The 19,044-nt window shown below is 43.4% G+C and overlaps 3 protein-coding genes across 4 annotated transcripts in view; 1 reads left to right on the top strand and 2 right to left on the bottom strand.

Moving 5' to 3' along the window:
- LOC147307557 (M1-specific T cell receptor alpha chain-like) overlaps window positions 1-19,044 on the top strand; it is a 156,298-nt gene that overhangs the window by 66,948 nt on the left and 70,306 nt on the right. The window lies entirely within an intron of this gene.
- Window positions 2,498-7,105, bottom strand: LOC147307562 (uncharacterized). Of its 2 annotated transcripts, XM_086271836.1 has the most exons (3): window positions 6,841-7,105; window positions 6,155-6,697; window positions 2,498-4,324 (listed from the first exon to the last, which is right to left on the bottom strand). In XM_086271836.1, the coding sequence occupies exons 2-3, from the start codon at window positions 6,324-6,326 to the stop codon at window positions 3,291-3,293; spliced, it is 1,206 nt and encodes a 401-aa protein (XP_086127962.1). In that variant the 5' UTR covers window positions 6,327-6,697; window positions 6,841-7,105; the 3' UTR covers window positions 2,498-3,290. The 2 variants fall into 2 exon arrangements, with proteins under 2 accessions (XP_086127962.1, XP_086127961.1); XM_086271835.1 differs by having other exon boundaries at window positions 6,155-7,105.
- Window positions 8,465-13,713, bottom strand: LOC147307563 (uncharacterized). The gene is made up of 3 exons (XM_086271485.1): window positions 13,618-13,713; window positions 13,168-13,375; window positions 8,465-8,733 (listed from the first exon to the last, which is right to left on the bottom strand). The coding sequence occupies exons 1-3, from the start codon at window positions 13,711-13,713 to the stop codon at window positions 8,597-8,599; spliced, it is 441 nt and encodes a 146-aa protein (XP_086127611.1). The 3' UTR covers window positions 8,465-8,596.

A 19,044-nucleotide genomic window follows, 5' to 3' on the forward strand; every position in this document is an offset into this window, starting at 1 on the left:
TGTGTGTGTGTGTGTGTGTGTGTGTGTGTGTGTGTTGCTTTATTTCATGGCTGCGTGCCTCCCCTGAGTGAAAACTCTTGCTAAAATATAGTTCCTCAGTTTGTTATACTGAAACACATGAGTGATGAGTAATCGTGTCTTATTAAACCTCCTGTTATTGTTATCGTTAGACACAAACCACAAATAATCTGCAGAAATATCTGACCCTGAATCTCACTTTAAGCATGAGAAGCATTAAGCAGCTCAGTAGGGATGGGTATTGATAAGATTTTCACGATTCCGATTCCATTTTCGATTCTGTTTATCGATTCTTTTTAAAAAAGGAGAACACTAAGGTCGAATAGCTCAGAACTTTGTTTTATATCTTCTCTTTGAACAAGAGAGAAATTTAGGAGTAACATGGCCTTACAAACCCAGCAGTGAGATCTTAAGAGATCCAGCCTACGGCTCTTCAATGGGGTGTCACAGGGTCCCCAGGAAAAAAATTGTAAATGTAAAATAATAAAATAAATATTCTTCTGTAGCAATAACAAAGTATAACATAAATTATTCTGTAGCAATTACACAAGAATATCCAGTAATGTCCCTGCCTACAATTAAACACATTCACTTACCGAAAATCATCTGCTGTGGCAAATGGGTGCAAACCTTTGACCACAAACTGAGTCACTGCTCGGTGACATTCGTCTATCCTGGCCTGAAAGGAGACGCTACCAGCAGACTGCAGCGAGAACTGCCAGCATCTGAGCCAGACTCTGTCTCATCATGGTCACTAAATGCACAGTAATGGCAGGTTTGTAATAAGGCAGATCGCGCTAACATAATATGCACTGTTAGTTGATTATTTACCTGCCGCATTAACGGGAGAGGACGTGCAAACGTTACCGCTGCTGCTGGTTGAGATTCACGAGTCCAGAATTAAAAACACGACATTCATTTAAGGTTTGTGAGCAAATGCTTTTGCATATTCGTAGTGTTTCCTCCCTTAAATGAAATATCTACTTTGCAAGTATTGCAAGTTGCCCTGTTGTCATCCGTTCTCGTAAAGTATAACCAAACTTTTGAGCGTTTGAGCTGCTTAGGCGCCGTGTTTCCTGCCGGGTAAATGACGCTTTGCAACGTGGTGACGTCATTCAGGGCGACTGGAATCGATAAGGGAATCATTTGCAAAAATGGCAAACAACTCCAAGGAATTGAAACAGTGGGAACCGGTTCTCAGCAAGAACCGGGTTTCGATACCCATCCCTACAGCTCAGTGATGGAGAACATTTGGCTCGTTGTCCTTGCACACAGTGCAAAGTGCTCCATCCTCCCTCCTCACAGTGATTCAAATGCTGCTAACAGTCTGTGAACCAGGAGGAAGAGGAAGTGAGACTCAAAGAGGAGACAGAGGGCGACATCATCCAGTAGGCGGGGCTCTCCTACTGCACTGTGTTCAACCATTGTGTCAATAATAAGTGCTGCTGTGAAGAGAACAATTCTCAGACTGAATGTTGAACATCAGCTAGTTTCTCCTGTTGATTTAAACCTTGTTGTACAGATGGAACATTGGCTGTGGATTATTCTTGCTGCTCTTTTCTTTGGTGAGATACAAACATCAACATGTTTCCTCTGTTTAAATAAATGTGTGAGTCTGATTAATGGTGACTTTTTGAGGGCGATCGTGGTTCAAGAGTTGGGAGTTTGCCTTGTAATCGGAAGGTTGCCGGTTCGAGCCCCGGCTTGGACAGTCTCGGTCGATGTGTCCTTGGGCAAGACACTTCACCCGTTGCCTACTGGTGGTGGTCAGAGGGCCCGGTGGCACCAGTGTCCGGCAGCCTCGCCTCTGTCAGTGCGCCCCAGGGTGGCTGTGGCTACAATGTAGCTGCCATCACCAGTGGAATGGGTGGATATGTAAAGGCCTTTGGGGTCCTTAGGGACTAGTAAAGTGCTATACAAATACAGGCCATTTACCATTTTAACCATGTTTATTGATCCATCTCTGCATGTTCTGTTCTTCCTCAGAGTGTAAAGGAGAAGACAAAGTAATCCAGGAACAAGGAGATGTCATTGCTGCTGAAGGAGACACAGTTACACTTTACTGCAAATATGAAACAACTTCTACATACGCATATTTGTTCTGGTACAAACAGGACGTGAACGACTATCTGAAATATGTTTTACGGCGTGATGCTTCTGGAACTGAAAACGCTCAAGAGTTCCCAAAACACAGATTTGATGCTGAACTCAACAAGACATCAGTTCCTCTGAAGATCCAGAAGCTTCAGCTGTCTGACTCTGCTGTGTACTACTGTGCTCTGCAGCCCACAGTGACAGGAAACAGCAAAACTCTGTACAAAAACCTTTGGAGCAAAGACAACAGAATACTCCACAACATCCACTAGAGGGAGCCACACACTGTTAAACCTCTGATTCTTGTGTCATTGGACTGATGACAAAGACAACAGAGAAATGAAGCAGTAAAGATCAGAGACAGAGACAGAGCTGCTGTGGAAGGAAACTTTATTTATAAAGATCCTTTCACATCGACACGTCAAACAGCTTGTACAGTTTGTTAGTGTCAGCTCTAAAGACGGAAACGTTTAAAAAGATGTGAACTGAAAACAAAGCATGCTTGAAACACAAAGTTCAACATCTGACTTCAATCCAAAAATCACTGAGGACACAAACCAAACATCTTCCACTAAACGTTCAGGTGCAAACAGAGTGATGGAGGTAAAGAAGAAAACCTCGATGCAGGCGGAAGATCAGAGCTGCATCTTTGTCATATTTACACTGTTGCCTCTGATTCTACTGAAGCAGAGACGTCATCGAACATGTTTTCTTCCAGAGTCTCAAAGAAATCCTACAAAACAGCTTTTATAGAAAACAGAACCCAGGAACTGATTTCCACTGATCAGACTTTTTATATCACTGCCAGATTGATACCCAGTAAAACACGTGATCTATGGCTGCAGTCCTGTTTAGCTCTGGTGCTTCTGCCAGTGATCCGTCTAGTTGCTGGTACACAGAGAACCAGACCCAGTTGACTATAGTACTTATGAGCAAAGCAGCGGTTCAGCCTGCAGTTCAGAAACTGCCTTTTTAGACACAAATTGTTGACCGGTGAAATAAGAGGATTCATAGTGTGATGAGTAACAGAGCTGCTAGCCAAGTGAGAGGTTGCTGTTTCAGTTCAGCTGGAGACACAAACCCAGGAAGTGCAAACATGAGCAGCAGCTGGAAGCAGCCATCTCATCCTGTGAAGTTACGCTACAAAGACGCAGACTCTCCAATGGACACTGGAAACATCACGTGTTACAAGGGTAAGGCTTACTATCAGAGTGGTTTCTCATGTGTACAGTCAAATGATACTGAGAGCGAAAATCTTTCCCACACATTTTGCAGGGATACGGCTTCTCACCAGTGTGGATCCTGGTGTGGGAGGACAGCCTGCTGCTCTGACTGAAACTCTTCCCACACGTTTTACAGAAATATGGTTTCTCCCCTGTGTGACTTCTCATGTGGGCCCACAAACTGCTATTCTGACTGAAACGTTTCCCACACGTGTTACACAGATACGGCTTCTCCCCTGTGTGGACCACCTTATGCTGCTTAACCGACGACGGGTCACTAAATCCCTTCCCACAGGTTTTACAAAGGTACGGCTTCTCACCAGTGTGGATCCTGGTGTGGATGGACAACCTGCTGCTCTGACTGAAACGTTTCCCACACGTGTTACACAGATACGGCTTCTCCCCCGTGTGGGTTCTCATGTGGCTCAACAAACTACCACTTTGAGTAAAACCTTTCCCACACGTGGTGCAAGAATACGGCTTCTCCCCTGTGTGGATTCTCTGATGGATCCTCATTTGGTACCCTTTCTTAAAGGCTTTTCCACAAACATCACATGATACATACTTGTTACCTGTGGCAGTGTTACACTGACTCATTGGCAGTGTAGGGTTCTCTGCATTTTCACTGTGATTTCTCTTCTTTGGCTTCACCTCTGCATTCTCAGTTACTCCTAAATCTCTATATTTACTTCCTTCATGATCCTCTGACTCAGCCACAGGAAAGCTGGGAGAGAGGAGCTGCTGCCCGAGGAGTTCTGATTCACTGTCGTCACTTTCCTCATACATACAAGGCACCGTAAAGCTATGAATCTCCTCCTTCAGTCCCAGCTGCTCTCCCTCCTGACTGCTGCGCAGTTCCTCCTGTTCCTCTTTAATCTGTGGAGGTTCTGGTTCCTCCTGGTCCACACTGGAGCTCCTCTCCTGGTTCCAGAGCTGCTGCTCAGGGAGAACCTCCTCCTCCTCCTTACAGACAGGCTGCTGTGGGACGTCTGGAGAGACAGAAAATTAAAATTGATGTGATGAAAAAGAGAAAACTGAGTAAATATTCACTGCAGCCATAAGTATGTATAAGAGCAAAAACTAGAATAAAATGAAGCACTTTTCTGTTAAAGAGTGTAATGGGAAAATTCTAGTTTTCACATTTCCACATTTAGATTAGATGAACTGTATGTATGTGTCAGTGTGACCTGGTGAAAACTGTTTAGCTTTGCTTAACGATGTTTCACTAAGTTATCTGCTAACTGTTCGAGTGTACAAGGACAAACCCCCCAAGAAGACCAGTGCCAGGAGCTTCCTGGGAAAAGATAGTGGGAGTTGCTCTCTGCCCAGCAACAGGCTGTGTGACAAAAACCTGTTGTAACTGAAAGATACTGAGAGTTGTGTGTGAGGGTATAAAAGGACAAGAGCTCCCATGACTGTGAACTTTGATATTTGATGTGTGTTGGCTCTCCTGCATGCAGTAAGTAAAATAGCTTGACCACAGCTGACGGTGTTGCAGATTTCATTAACAGAAAATTCCACGACAGATAACCTGCATCACTTGTGCAAGCTCCCACACCCTCCACGCATCACACACAAGTCACTGCTGTATGAGAAGATGATGCTACACTACATGCAACTGTCATACTCCAAACCTTTAATCACGGAGCCTGAATGATTCTGGGTTCAATATGGAAACAAAGGTCAGTGATCTGTGCAGAAATGATGAATCGATGTTTTACTCCGAGTGTCTGACGCCCTGCAGAAAATGATGAATTCACAAAAAGTAAATATGAGTGAAAATTCATCTGAAGCCGTGGAAGCTGAACGAGATGTCAAACCGTTCTCCAGCATGAAAAGTTACAGCAGTACGAGGCCTGGATTCACTTTACAGATTAGGGCAGCAGAGCAGACAGGAAAAGGGGGAGGGAGCGGGAGCACCCCAGACAGCAAACGGCCCAGGGTGGAGTCCAACCCGTCCTCCTGCAGGAGCACCTCTGAATCCTCACTTTGTCCTGTGGAAACACCCACAGAGGGGATACGAGGGCCACAGAAGGCAAATCCAGGCCAGAGTGCAGCCGTCTCCAGCAGCTTCGTTTTATAACACGAGCTGTGCGTTTTGGCAAGCCCGACTACATCCTGCTGGTATCGCTCGTCCACCAGAGAAGTGGCTTTCCTCACCTCTGTGGCCAGACTGGTCAGAGAGGAAACTGCTCGAGGCACAAAGAACTGAACCCCTAAAGCCCCTCGCGCAGCTTTTTATGGGCTGTGGCCCCCAGACACTCACTCCAGGCCCGGCTCCAGGATAGGGCCTGGTACAGCTACACAAACCCCTCCAGCACCACAAACAGCTGCTGATTCACACACAGACAGAACAGGTGTGTTTAGATGAAGATAAAGTGGAACTGGTTTCAAACAGTCCTCAGCACAGCAGCAGATCACAGCGCTGAGGACGAGCAACAGCCTGCAGATCAGTCACATTAGATATTTTATTATTGCACAGAGACTTCATGTTTCCAACATTTGTTTGCAACTTTCACAAGTGCAACAGGAAACATACATTTATATAAACGTTATATTTATATGTATAAACTCCATCTGGAATAAATAATGTGCTCTGAAGCTCGACTTTTGATGTTTTCCAACTTTGACAGCAAACATAAAGGAACTGATTGAGTGATCCAGGTCAGAGAAAAGCTCAAATCCACCAGCTGCTGTTTGCATGCAGCGCAGTCCTGTCCTCTGTTTGCTCTTTGTTAGCTCACATCTCCAAAAAGTCCTCACAATCAGAAACGTCCCGCAGAGCTGTGATCAGGATCCTCCCTCAGAGGGACACTCACCTGTCCTGTGCAGCTTGATTTGGGGTTTCCAGGTGATATCCAGCAGTCTGCGCTGACGGTCGATCTCTTCCTCGTACTGGACGATCGTTTTTTCAAACTCCAAGAATATTTGTTCAGCAGCAGCAGTTAGTCGCTCGTTGATGAACTCTCTCAGATACTGAACTGAAGGCATCGTTGCTGCCGCAGCTCACACACTCAGCTCACACAACAACACAAAGCCTCCAAAAGTTCACGCTGGAACAACCATACTGCCGCCTTTTCATTGTTTACTTCCACCGGATGTCCCGCTCTGAAGTTCCGGCAGGAGGAGGATGTTCAAATACTTTGTTCCGCTTGGAATAAACGTCCTTCTTGCTTCCTAAAAACCTATTTAAATGTACCAAACAGAGCCATAAATACATAAACAGCGTGTTACTGCCACAGCTCACACACTCGGCTCACACACAGCACAACACACTTCTGGTTCAGTCCAAGTATTTCGCTGGTGCTTCCACCGGATATGACGCGGCGCTGCCCTCCGGAGACCGTTAACTGCGTCGACCTCTGAGCAGAAAATGAAAGATGAGATAAAAACAAAGAACAGACCAGTAAGAAACAATGATGACTGCTAAAAACAAGCGCGTCCATGCTCACAGGTGTACACACGGGTGATCACACCCACAAACTACACCCTTTTTGGCTCCTACCTCAAAGCACACTGTGTTCTGTTGATCTTATGTGCTGCACAATAATGTTTAACATTTAGTATTTACTGTCATATTCCCATATATCATTGTGATGTTGTTTATTCTATTACTCTTGTTCTCTTCTGCTTGTTTTCGTTTTTCTTTCTCAGCAGGTGATCCAGGTGATTGATATATGCATTTTTTTTCTCTGCCCGTTCTGTTGGTTTTTGTCTTTTGCCCTTCTCCCCCGTCCCTCTTCTCAGCTGTTTCTCTTTCCCTCTTTCTTTCTCCCCTTCTTTCCCCCAGTCAAGTCTGTCCCGTATTCAGTAAGTGAAAATAAAATAAACAATAAAAGGTGAATCAAATGGACCATTACGGCAAGGCTGGGATGGTCAGTTTGGTAAAGTAAATCCGTTGGGCATCTTTCTTTGCCTTTAGACAACAATTCTGATGCAAAAGAGCCAAACGGGACAGGCAAAAAAAAAAAGAAAAAAAAGAAACAATGATGACGTCAGAGGGCGAGACAGCTGGAGAGGTTTTTTTTTAACTTATTTTCAAAATAAAGGTTTAAATATTCAAGACCTTAGTGAAGCTGTAAAGAGAATATAAATCCACGTTCATGTTCACTGTAAGAGAGGCCATTATGAACAAAGCAGTGACACCAGACCCACGCAGGAAACAGTTTAATATACACATACACTACAAACATCTGGGCTGCATCACTGGAGACAGCTGCTGAACTGGTTTCTTTCAGTCTGGGAGGAAAACAGCTGGAGGTGAGAGAGGGAGGGTGACCTACTTCCCCTCTGCAGGACCAGCACTCAGGCAGGAGGGATCTACTCTTTGAGAGTGCTACGAGCTGGCTGTTCCAATATCAGAATGCTTTTTGTTTATTTATACCGGTGCTTTACACAGTTTCATTTACATGATGATTTCTCTAATGGTCAGAACAATTACCACCACTGTGTAGATAAGGACCTCTCCCCCACCTTCCATCCACCAAATTACAAGTTTTTGTGAAATAATTTGTGCAAAGTAAAGCAAGCATCCAAAATAAAACCAGGACGTTAAAACTCTTAACAGCACCTGGGACGTCCTGAAACAGCTCAGTTAGAAGGCAGCTGTAGTTTTAGGTTTAGTCACATTAAAAGACAAATATAATCTGATTTGGTTTATTACACAATTTGAAGCATAAAAGAAATAAAAAGGATGCAAAGACAGATAAAATCAGACTGTAGTCGTGTGACTGCTGAACGCGCAGCTTTTCCTGTTTCACTGCTTTAAATGAAGCCTTTACTCCGTTTCACAGAATAGCGCTCCCATCACTTAACTGTTCTTGAGTTTGAGAGTTTCTGCTGTACGAGCATCTTGTGCTAGGACAGACAGAAAGTTGCCATGGAAACAGTCCACCTTTCACATGGATTTCTCCTTTTTCCGTGTTTCACATGAATCCGGCTTCTCGCCTGTGTGGGCTCTCACGTGGACGCTCAGGTGAGAGCGAGACAAAATTCACCTGTGTGGATTCTGTCCTTCCCACAACCATCACAGTTTACAGGCTTTTCACCCGTGTCAGAGTTACACCGACTCTCTGATGGGGGGGAACCTCCTGCTGTCACTTCTGTTTCTAATTTTCCCGAGTCTGCACTCCTGCCTCCTTCCAGATGCTGACTCTCAGCTTCAGCAGAGCTGTGACAGAGGAGCTGCTCCTCGTCTCCTCCTGGTTCACTGTGCTCTCCTTCCTCAGCAGCAGTCACCATGAAGGTATCCGTCTCCTCCTTCAGTCCCAGCTGCTCTCCCTCCTGACTGCTGCACAGTTCCTCCTCTTCCTCTTTAATCTGTGGAGCTTCTGATTCCTCCTGGTCCACACTGGAGCTCCTCTCCTGGTTAGTGAGGGCACACGCTGCTGTGGGACGTCTGGAGGAACAAAGAGAGAGGAGACAAAGGTTACTTATGTAAGCAAAAAATAGATCCAAAAACTCAGAGCAGAGTCCAGTTCTGACACTCAGCCAGTGTGTGTGATTCAGCAGGCTCTCGGTGTTGGGTTAAAGGGTCACTCTTATATATTTACAGTTAAAACCATTATCAGCATTATGAGTTTATAAGCACATTTAAAAACAACACAGGTTGAACAAAGTGCTGCACAAACTAAAGCGAACACACACAAAGAGAACAAAACAGAGTCCCAGTTAGAAGCTGCTGAGTAAAGATGTGTTTCAGACAGAGTTTAAAAATGTGGAGTGTTGGAGAGACGCTAACTGAAGAGGCAGACTGTTCCAAAGTTTAGGCACAGCAATCGTAAAGTCTCGTCTCCTCTGAGGTTCAGGCTGCTGCTAGGAACAATCAGAAGCAACTTATCAGCGGACCTGAGAGTTCTGTTTGGAGTATTTTCAGTTAGAAGATCAGAGAGGGACAAGGAGGCCAATCCATTTAAAAACAAGCAATAAAATCTTAAAATCAATTCTACAACTACAGGAAGCCAGTGTAAACGAGCCAAGACTGGGAAATATGGTCGTTGTTGAGTCTGTGTTTCCACAGGCCCCGCTAGTTTAGAGACTTATTCCTCATGAAGAACAAATCAAAACAGAACATCTTCAACTGGTCTTTAACTCGCTAACGAGGGAAGCCTTGGTCAGAACCAGGCGGTGGAGCATAATGCTCATCACCTGTCTCTAGCCCAAATCCTTCAAAGAGCAGCTCTCCTCGCAGCTATTTATTGACATGACAGTTACAATACACAATAGTTTACACAAGATCCTCTGTTATGGATTCAAATATTGGGGATGGAGACAGGAGGAAAAACCACAATAACAACACTGGTCCGGTCGGGTTCAGTCAAACGATGATTTTAATGATCACACGCGTGGGAGATGGACACTGTATGCAGACAGCATCAGATCTCAAAATGGTGGAGCATTGCTCAAACTCTTATAGCCTCTAGTAGCCCCCACCTAATCATAAAAGCCTAAACATTCACATTCCTTCTCTCACGGCGCCTAAGCTACGACCTTGGCTCCCTGTTTATCTGCTCCTGCTGAGATGGAGCAGGAAGCTCCAGCATGTTCTGTTCTCTGCTAATCAGACAAATAAGGCGATGACTTTCTGCGAACAGTATTTCTTATAACTTAGCAGTATAATGCATCATAAAACAACATCATTCATTCACAATAAATCAGCAGTCTAATGTAATGTAAATCAGTCTAACAAATGCAATAGTTATCAGCTTCTTCTAATTCAGGAAAATAATGCAAACTAAAACTACATAATAATTCACAATCTTTAGTTAGGGGTCTAACATGGCATAAAATACTATTATAATCCCACACCTCCCACCCTAAAACCCCCAAATGGATCTAGGACAAGGCACTATGTGTGTGTCCTTCTGATCACCAAAAGGATCATAAAAGCAGGACGCTTACAACACAAGAAAAAGATCTTTCAGATAGAATGTATCTGCAATAAAACCTCCCCCAGCACCGAGTGGCTGGAGAGGTGGTCAGAGACAAAGGAATGTCTTTGATCTTATAGTTTGAACTTAGACAAATTTAAGAAACACAATGACAACATTCAACAATTTGACGTAACAGTCGTGTTTACGAGTGCCTGTGAGGAGTCGAGCTGCAGCATCCTGAACTAGCTGCAGATGAGACAGCAGAGCTGATACCAGAATAAAGACTGTTGCAGCCGTCAAGCCTGGATGAAATGCATGCATGGATCACTTTCTCAAAGTCAGCTGATGACATGATGTTCATAATTTTTCCAAAGGCCCTGAGCTGGAAGGAGCTGGCTCTTACAACAGAATTTATTTGTTTGTCAAATGAAAAACTGCCATCAAAGAGAGTTCTGGACTTTTCCAGAGCGCCAAGGTCAACCTTAAGAGAAGAACGAGGGTCAGAAGGTCTAAATAGTACGATCTCAGTATTTTGACCGTTTACATTCAAAATATGTAATGCCAACTATGATTTCATGTCATCAAGGCAGTCCAGCAATTTTTAAAGAGTCTGTAGATTTTTTTTAAAAAGGAAAGTAGATTTGAGATTCATCGGCGTAACAGTGAAACGACAGTCAGTCAGTCGGTGCTCTGTCTTTGTGTCGTCACAGTTCACGGTGCTAATGTGGGCTACACGTCTGTGCTTCATGCCTCAGATGGAACTATCACAGTGTAAGAGAGAGATTCTCCATGCAGTAAATGTAACACATGACTGGGTCCATGACACAACTGTGTTACAGAAGTCGAATGTTAACTTTAACTGGAAACCAGCCTGGAGACCTGAGACCTGCTGTCAGTCTGCTACAAACAGAGTGAACTGAAGACGCTGAGTCACATCAAACATCAGAACGAAGTCAGAGAAACCACATCACTGACTCGTGTGTACAACTCACACTGACACACACTTCAATGCTACAAACACTTTAGAATCAAAGAAATCACATGAAAGTCATCGATGTTGGTGGCAACATGACGGCTGTGTGGTCTGGACTGAGCTCGATAAAAGAAAACTATGAGTATGTAAAACATTTATATTCTACACTAGGGCTGGGCCATATTATACCGTTCACGGTAATACCGGTATAATGTTAGGCAACGATAGGAAAATGAAATATTGCGATAGAATATGAGTAAAACGCGCATGCGCACTGCCTTTGTTTTCATACGCACATGGCCGATTGTTGAGTGAAACAGATGAACCACAATTGGTTTGTAAAAATGGTGCAACTTCCGTGATGTGGAACTGGTTTGGTGTTTGTCCGTCAGATACACGACAAAGCACATTTTTTTGCAGAACATGCAAGCGGCCGTGGTTATTGTCGTATTTGTCGGACTAAGATGCTCTTAAATCTGGGAGTAATCTGGGTCCTACACTCTGTATTCTTCAGGTCAAACAACACTGCAGCATCACTGAGAGTTTAAAATTGTCTAAATTCCTTCATCTTTAATAAAACGATCAGCATTGCTGCTTTACCAGGTGTAACTATGACGTTTAACTTCCAGGCATCCATGAAAACAAAAGTTATTACATTTAACGGAGTTAGAAGTTAGCAGGAAGCTAGCGGAAGTTAGCTCGCTAGTTTCGCTAGTTACCTAAGCATGATATTGCATGTTCTGACTGAGAGATTTCTGAAAACATTCAAACGTACAGCTCTGCTATCACTTCCAACATAAATGAAGACAGGAAACTAAACAGCAGTGACGTTTGTAGGGTTACTGAAGTTGGGCTAGCTGGTATATAATGATGTGCTACGTGATCGCTAGCGACACAGCTATGTTAGCATAACATAAACAGTGAAGCTGGAGGACGAACACTAACACTTTTCCACTTATAAAAGTTAACGTGAAGGTTCTTCATGGTTAGAGACAAATGCAATCTCATGGCAGGATGCTGTAAACGGACCAAACTTCAGTCAGGAGAACAACTGAGATAATCCATCCACAATACGAGGTTAGTCATTAATATACTGCAACAACATGGGAATAGAGCCGCTGTGATAGAATACAGCATTAATGAATCAATGGTACAGAAGTGGAGGAAGCAAGAAGAATGAGTTTAATAAAGTTTGATTTATCTGACTGCTTTGTTTCGCTTAATGTGCCTTATAATCCCGTGCACCTTATGGTCCGAAAAATACGTACTGCACACTGCAGTTTAATGTTGCAAAGCACCTCTTTTTAACTTCAGTGGATATTATACATGGTTATGCTCAGGATATGTCAGCCCATTTCTACTGGAAATGCCTTTTGGTTAAACTTTCAGCAAGAAATTTGCATTTGCACCGTTACATTTTTATAAAGCTTTAATGTACATAAAAACAGCTGCTTGTTTAAGTGAAAATAAATGGAAGGTTGTCTTTTTGCGCTAGTAATGTTGTGGAGTTGTATTTTGTCTCGCATCAATTATATCGTCGGTTATATCGTTATCGCAAATTTTCAAATATATATCGTGATAAATATTTTTGGCCATATCGCCCTGCTCTATTCTACACTTTAATAAATAATATATATGTATTTATAGTTACAAAGTGAGCTTTGTTTTAATGACACTGGCAAAAGCGCTCGTCCAGGATTCTGAATGTTTCACAGTGAGCGAGGAGGCCGTCACACTGGACCTGCTGCAGCCCCTCAGCTCATCCTGAAACATGATGTTTTAGCTCCTTTATCCTTTAATCCAACTTCACTGTGATTGGCCACCTTTTGAAAACAGCAGGTCTGAAGCGCAGGTGGGGCTGCTGTGCACTTTAGACGACCCTATCAGGGATATCTGCTCGCTCTGATCATGCTGTTCTGATCTGTTCATGCGGAGTTCATTCAAACCAGCAGAGAATCACACACTGCTGCTGCATGCTGGGCGATACCTGTGTGTTCATCGTTGGTGCTGCACTCAAACTCCATGAAGGTATCCGTCTCCTCCTTCAGTCCCAGCTGCTCTCCCTCCTGACTGCTGCACAGTTCCTCTTTAATCTGTGGAGCTTCTGGTTCCTCCTGCTCCACACTGGAGCTCCTCTCCTGGTTCCAGAGCTGCTGCTCAGGGAGAACCTCCTCCTCCTCCGCACAGACACGCTGCTGACAGAAGTACTTATTTTTATTCGAAATAAGTACCACGTGGAACCTTCAGAGGCTCACACACCCTCCGTGCCTTTAAATAAATGTGTGTGTTGAGCAGCTGCTCAGTCTGATTGTAGAGCAGCGTCCACAGAAATGTGCGCTGTTAGCTTACCGATGAACTGTGCGATCACTGGAACGTTTCTGTTATTATAGACATTTATGTGAATTTACCTTCAGCTGTGCTGTAAGCTCAGACCTGCTCTGTGAGGCTCCTCATCACCAGAGTCTTCCTCAGACTCCATCATCTCCTCCTCTTCCTCGCTGATAAACTCTCTGAGACGCTGAACAGCAGACATGTTACTCCAACAGCTAGCTGCTAGCAGGAGGAAAGCTAACGGTACTTCTGCTTTTTCTTTGTTTACTTCCGCCCGGTGTCACAGTGAAGTTCCGGCGAAGTAGAACCGTTAACATGAATTTCCGCTGGAAACATTTCCAGGTCGGACTGAATATTTACTCCTGAATCATAAACATGATCATCAATCATCAATGTTCACTTCAGTGAGTAAGACACACATTCACACAGTATTTTAAAGTGAAAACAAATTGCAACGATTTAATCTTAATAACTCCAGAACACAGAAAACACTCAATGCTTGACAATAGCCCAACGCCCAGTGGCAGGTTCATGCCACAGCAGCCAGAAAGCATGAATCCAGCTGTGCCAGTCAGTCTTTATTTACTAAGTACAAGACGAAATCCAAAAGTATGAAACACAAAGGAAAAAAAACACTGGAGGTTTCTGAGTTTGTGCTGAAAGCTGTAACATGTGTTGAGGTTTGGTTTTGGTGTTTGTAGCATGCAGAGATATGAGAGGAGGAAGAGGCTGAAAGAGGAGGAAGAGGCTGAAGGAGGAGGAAGAGGCTGAAGGAGGAGCAACACTGTCACAGAGCAGAAAAGGACTCCCACTGTCAGATACATTCAATATGTGAAGCATACAGAACAGATAGTGTGTGGAAGATGCTGTCACTGCATTACTGGCTCATGTTTCCTTTGTTTGTGATCACACTAACAGGTCGGTTAAAGCAGGAAGAAGAAATGTCTTTAAAGGATCTGTTTGCTAGAAATCACTGGAACAGGCGCTCACAGTTTAACATCGTCTTTAACAACATTTATCTCTTCCTTTAGGTGTCAGCTGTGATCAACTCACTGCAGTCAAGGATGAAGAGTCCACTGTAGAAGGAAACACTCTCACTCTGTCCTACACTTATTCCCAAGATGCAGATCTCAATGATAATTTCTTCTGGTATCGACAATATCCAGGGAAACCGCCAGAGTTCCTGATCCACATATCAGGGATGAATATTTCAAGAAAGTTTCTAAAATCAGCTGCAAGATTCTCCACAAAACTGTCTGGAAAAAAGCGTCTGGACCTTCAGATCTCCTCTGCTGCAGTGTCTGACTCTGCTGTGTACTACTGTGCTCTGCAGCCCACAGTGACAGGAAACAGCAAAACTCTGTACAAAAACCTTTGGAGCAAAGACAACAGAATACTCCACAACATCCACTAGAGGGAGCCACACACTGTTAAACTGCTCTGGATTGTGAGGAAACATAAGAGTCTTTGTAGTTTGAATCAAATTGAAAAATGTTTGAAGGATAAAACAACAGTAAGTCTTTAACATAATCAGTTCTTGTGGCCTCAGCAACAATGTTCTCACCTCGTCCTCTGGTATAATGCATGAACATCAGCCTCTGGTTTAATGTCAGGAGCAGCAGCACCGACACTGCAAAGCAGAGCCCTGAAGGAGCGAAGCAGCAGAGTCCTTACAAACCCACAGTAACACCCACACACACAGACAGCGACTCAGTTTGCACCTCATTTCTGTCACACTGAAGCCCTGCAGACACCTGAAGGCAGCAGGACACATGTTGATGAATGTGTGGACAGAGCGCTCTGACATGACGCATGAACCCCTCTGTGGTTCGCCTCATTAAACCCCTGCAGATGACGCCAGGCTGCTTCAAAGCCCGTCTGCACAAAGAGCAGCAGCTCATCTGTACACAAAGCAAACACACCTGCTGAAGCTCACAGTCTCAGTTATTCTATTTATTTTAATATTTTCTTTAGTCCGTGCTGCACTGCTACACCTGATGTGGGTTCCCCACCTGTAGAGCTGCCAACTGTCCCGTTTAGTGACCTGCAACGTCACATACAGTGCATATTTACACTGTGGTCCTGGGTTGCTGTCTCAGTGTTTTGAGTTTATTGTTATTATTTTCTAGTTTCTTCTGTTTCGAATTAGTTCTTAGGGTTTGAGTCTTTAGTGTTTCTGTCGTCCCTACCTGTGTCCTCTCCGGTGTCCTGTTCGTGTCTCTGAGATTATGTTTGTAAAACAGTCTGTGCATTTCCTGTTTTGCTTTGTTCAGCTGTGCTCCCCTCCTGTGTGTCACTCCCTCATTGCCTTGTGTGTATTTATAGTGTGTCTGCCTCTGTTTGTCGTCGCTCCGTCTGTGTGTTTGGTCCTCGCATCTCTCTGCTCTCCTTTCCCTGCATGGCTTCATGTTTTCAGCTTTGTTTATTAGTGTTCCCAGTTTAGGCTTTAGTTGCTCCCTGCTCCTTATTTCCTGTTTTTGTACTTTACTTTCATTACAAATAAACACTCACTCGCACCCCAGCCAGTGCCTGCATTGTGGATCCTTTTCTCATTACACCACACGACTGCAGCCCCAGCTGTGACAAACACTAAGCTCAGCTGGTTGCGTGTTGTGCGTCTGTCCCTTATTTATAAGGGGAGGTTGTGGCTCACGTGGTAGAGCAGATCAGCTACTAGTTCGATATCCTTGGGCAAGATACTAACCCCAAATTGCCCTCCCATGCATCCATTGGAGTGTCAGTGTTTATTAGTTTGCACTTGAGTTTAGAAGTGCTTGTATGAGTGGGTGTGAATGAGGCGTGTTGTTTGAGAAAAGCGCTGTATAAGAATCAGTCCATATTTGATGGTTAACCCACCTGCCAAATCTCACTTTATCCCCAGGATAGAATCAGCCACATGTGGCAGCTGGTTTATTAACTCTGAGTCCTGGTGCTGCTACAGACGACTGCTTTAACTTTTATGGTTTACTTTTGTTCTTTTCACTTATTGTTTCACTGCAGCTCCTCTGTTCTTTCTTTGCTCTGTGTTAAAGAAAAATACAGCTTCATAAATCCAAATCATTTAAACCGTGATCAAAGCTTTTCAAGTCTCACTTTAAGCATGAGAAGCATTAAGCAGCTCAGTGATGGAGAACATTTGGGTCGTTGTGCACACAGTGCAAAGTGCTCCATCCTCCCTCCTCACAGTGATTCAAATGCTGCTAACAGTCTGTGAACCAGGAGGAAGAGGAAGTGAGAGAAGTGAGACTCAAAGAGGAGACAGAGGGCGACATCATCCAGTAGGCGGGGCTCTCCTTCTGCACTGTGTTCAACCATTGTGTCAATAATAAGTGCTGCTGTGAAGAGAACAATTCTCAGACTGAATGTTGAACATCAGCTAGTTTCTCCTGTTGATTTAAACCTTGTTGTACAGATGGAACATTGGCTGTGGATTATTCTTGCTGCTCTTTTCTTTGGTGAGATACAAACATCAACATGTTTCCTCTGCTTAAATAAATGTGTGAGTCTGATTAATGGTGAGTTTTTAATCATGTTTATTGATCCATCTCTTCCTCTGCATGTTCTGTTCTTCCTCAGAGTGTAAAGGAGAAGACAAAGTGATCCAGGAACAAGGAGATGTCATTGCTGCTGAAGGAGACACAGTTACACTTGGATGTAGATATGAAACATCTGATCCATTTCCATATTTGTTCTGGTACAAACAAGAAATAAACAACTTTCCAAAGTATGTTTTAAGACGTGACACTACAGGAACAGAAGATAATGATCAGGAGTTTCCAAAAGACAGATTTGATGCTAAAATCAACAAAGCAGAAAAGTCAGCTCCTCTGAAGATCCAGAAGCTTCAGCTGTCTGACTCTGCTGTGTACTACTGTACTGTGAGGCCCACAGTGACAGGAAACAGCAAAACTCTGTACAAAAACCTTTGGAGCAAAGACAACAGAATACTCCACAACATCCACTAGAGGGAGCCACACACTGTTAAACCTCTGCAGTTTGTTAGGAGACAGTGTAGATTTTTCATCACGAGATACGGCTGTGTTAAATAACACAAGGTTTACACCTGCCCACTGGTAATTTGTAGCCCGTGTGTGGAACATCCACCTCAGTGGGCTCAAAATTAAAACAGTTTTATCTCGGAAACAAATGTTCAGCTGCTCCCATCACAAACCATCAGTTTAATGTGTTGCTGCTTGATCTGTGTTTCAGCAGAGGAGGAAAGAGCCTCAGATAAAATACAATTCTTCTCCTAAATGCAACTTTACATTCCAGCTGTAAATGATGGATGACTTTAAAGATCATTTTCAGTAATAATCATTCATTGTGCCAGCACACATTGTGGTACTTTATGGTGGGTTTTATGAGTTGGTGTGGAGAAGCTGCTCTCACCTGCTCCCTGATTGAGAAGTGATCCCACAGTCGTTCCACGTGTCTGAGGTTTCATGCCTTTCCTCAGACTGTGGACCTTTTGCTTGTTAGCTAATGTGTAATACATGAAAGTTCACTTTCATCTCCGGCACCTGACATCCAGAGACCTACCAAAAGTTTGATCTTTGCTATGACAGTGGAAGTTATTGTTCTAAAAACCGTTGCAGAGACGTTGGAGAAAAGCTTTCCTGCACGTCTGTACTGTTTCGTTCATTTAAAGTGAGTCCAAACCTGTTAAACCTGCTTTCAGAAACCGCAGCTGCTGTGTCGTCACTCAACTGCCACTAGAGGTCACTGTGTATCTGAAGTTTGACTAACTTGCTCCCGGAGGCTTAACTGAGGTCAGAGGTCACATTTTCATCCATCTTTGTTCAAGAGGAGTGAGGAGCTTCCAGAGGGAGGAGATCCAGCAGGGACAGTTTGGTGCAGAAGTCCAGGAGAAACAATCTGACATGATGCATGTTTGCATTTGAAAGCAGACGTCTCTGCTTGTTCCTAATGTTTGAACACTTTCAGCCATTTTGGGTTTTTTGTGTGAGATCACAGGTTTAGTGTGGAGAGTGATTTCCAACCAAGTGTGTTAACCTAATGTTAGATTGTCATTGATTATTATAGATCTAATTATTAAGTACACAAGTATGTTTTATTCACAATATAGCAGTGAGGACAGTACAAGGTACACTTCTATACATGAACATATAGTTTCACTTTCAGTAAACTATATTCAAATCATTATGGCTGTAATGTTTTCATGTTTCAGGTAAAACAGGACATAATATTTAGTCAAAGTAGATGTTTTTCTCCAAAACACAGTTTTTAAAAATTCTAATAAAAAATCTCCCTGCTCTCTGAAAGATGAATTAAGGATTAATCATCTATTTATAAGGAGATCTGCAGTTTATGATTCAGTGTCAACACTTTCTGTGAGGGAAGTTAAAATATGACTGACTATGACTGTTTTAGGACCAGATATTCATGTGTGATATTAGATATTCACTGAGGTTCAGCAAAATCACCAGAATAAGGAGCCGTGTGATGCACTTATTTAAACTCTTCACAAAAACTCATCTTCACAATTAAAGAATGTAGGTAATAGAAACAATGA

Source organism: Aulonocara sp. 'chitande type north' Nkhata Bay, linkage group LG18 (genome assembly GCF_057382095.1).
Source record: "Aulonocara sp. 'chitande type north' Nkhata Bay isolate Kocher_YH1m ecotype deep benthic linkage group LG18, A_spYH_male_GT1.1, whole genome shotgun sequence".
Classification (NCBI taxonomy): domain Eukaryota; kingdom Metazoa; phylum Chordata; class Actinopteri; order Cichliformes; family Cichlidae; genus Aulonocara; species Aulonocara sp. 'chitande type north' Nkhata Bay.

Coding starts and splice junctions, on each gene's coding strand:
- LOC147307563 (XM_086271485.1), bottom strand. CDS start 13,713: ATGTCTGCTGTTCAGCGTCTCAGAGAGTTTATCAGCGAGGAAGAGGAG. Junction 13,376..13,617: donor GTGATGAGGAGCCTCACAGA/GCAGGTCTGAGC, acceptor TACTTCTGTCAG/CAGCGTGTCTGTGCGGAGGA. Junction 8,734..13,167: donor CACCAACGATGAACACACAG/GTATCGCCCAGC, acceptor TTGTTCCTCCAG/ACGTCCCACAGCAGCGTGTG.
- LOC147307562 (XM_086271836.1), bottom strand. CDS start 6,326: ATGCCTTCAGTTCAGTATCTGAGAGAGTTCATCAACGAGCGACTAACT. Junction 4,325..6,154: donor AATCAAGCTGCACAGGACAG/GTGAGTGTCCCT, acceptor CTGTCTCTCCAG/ACGTCCCACAGCAGCCTGTC.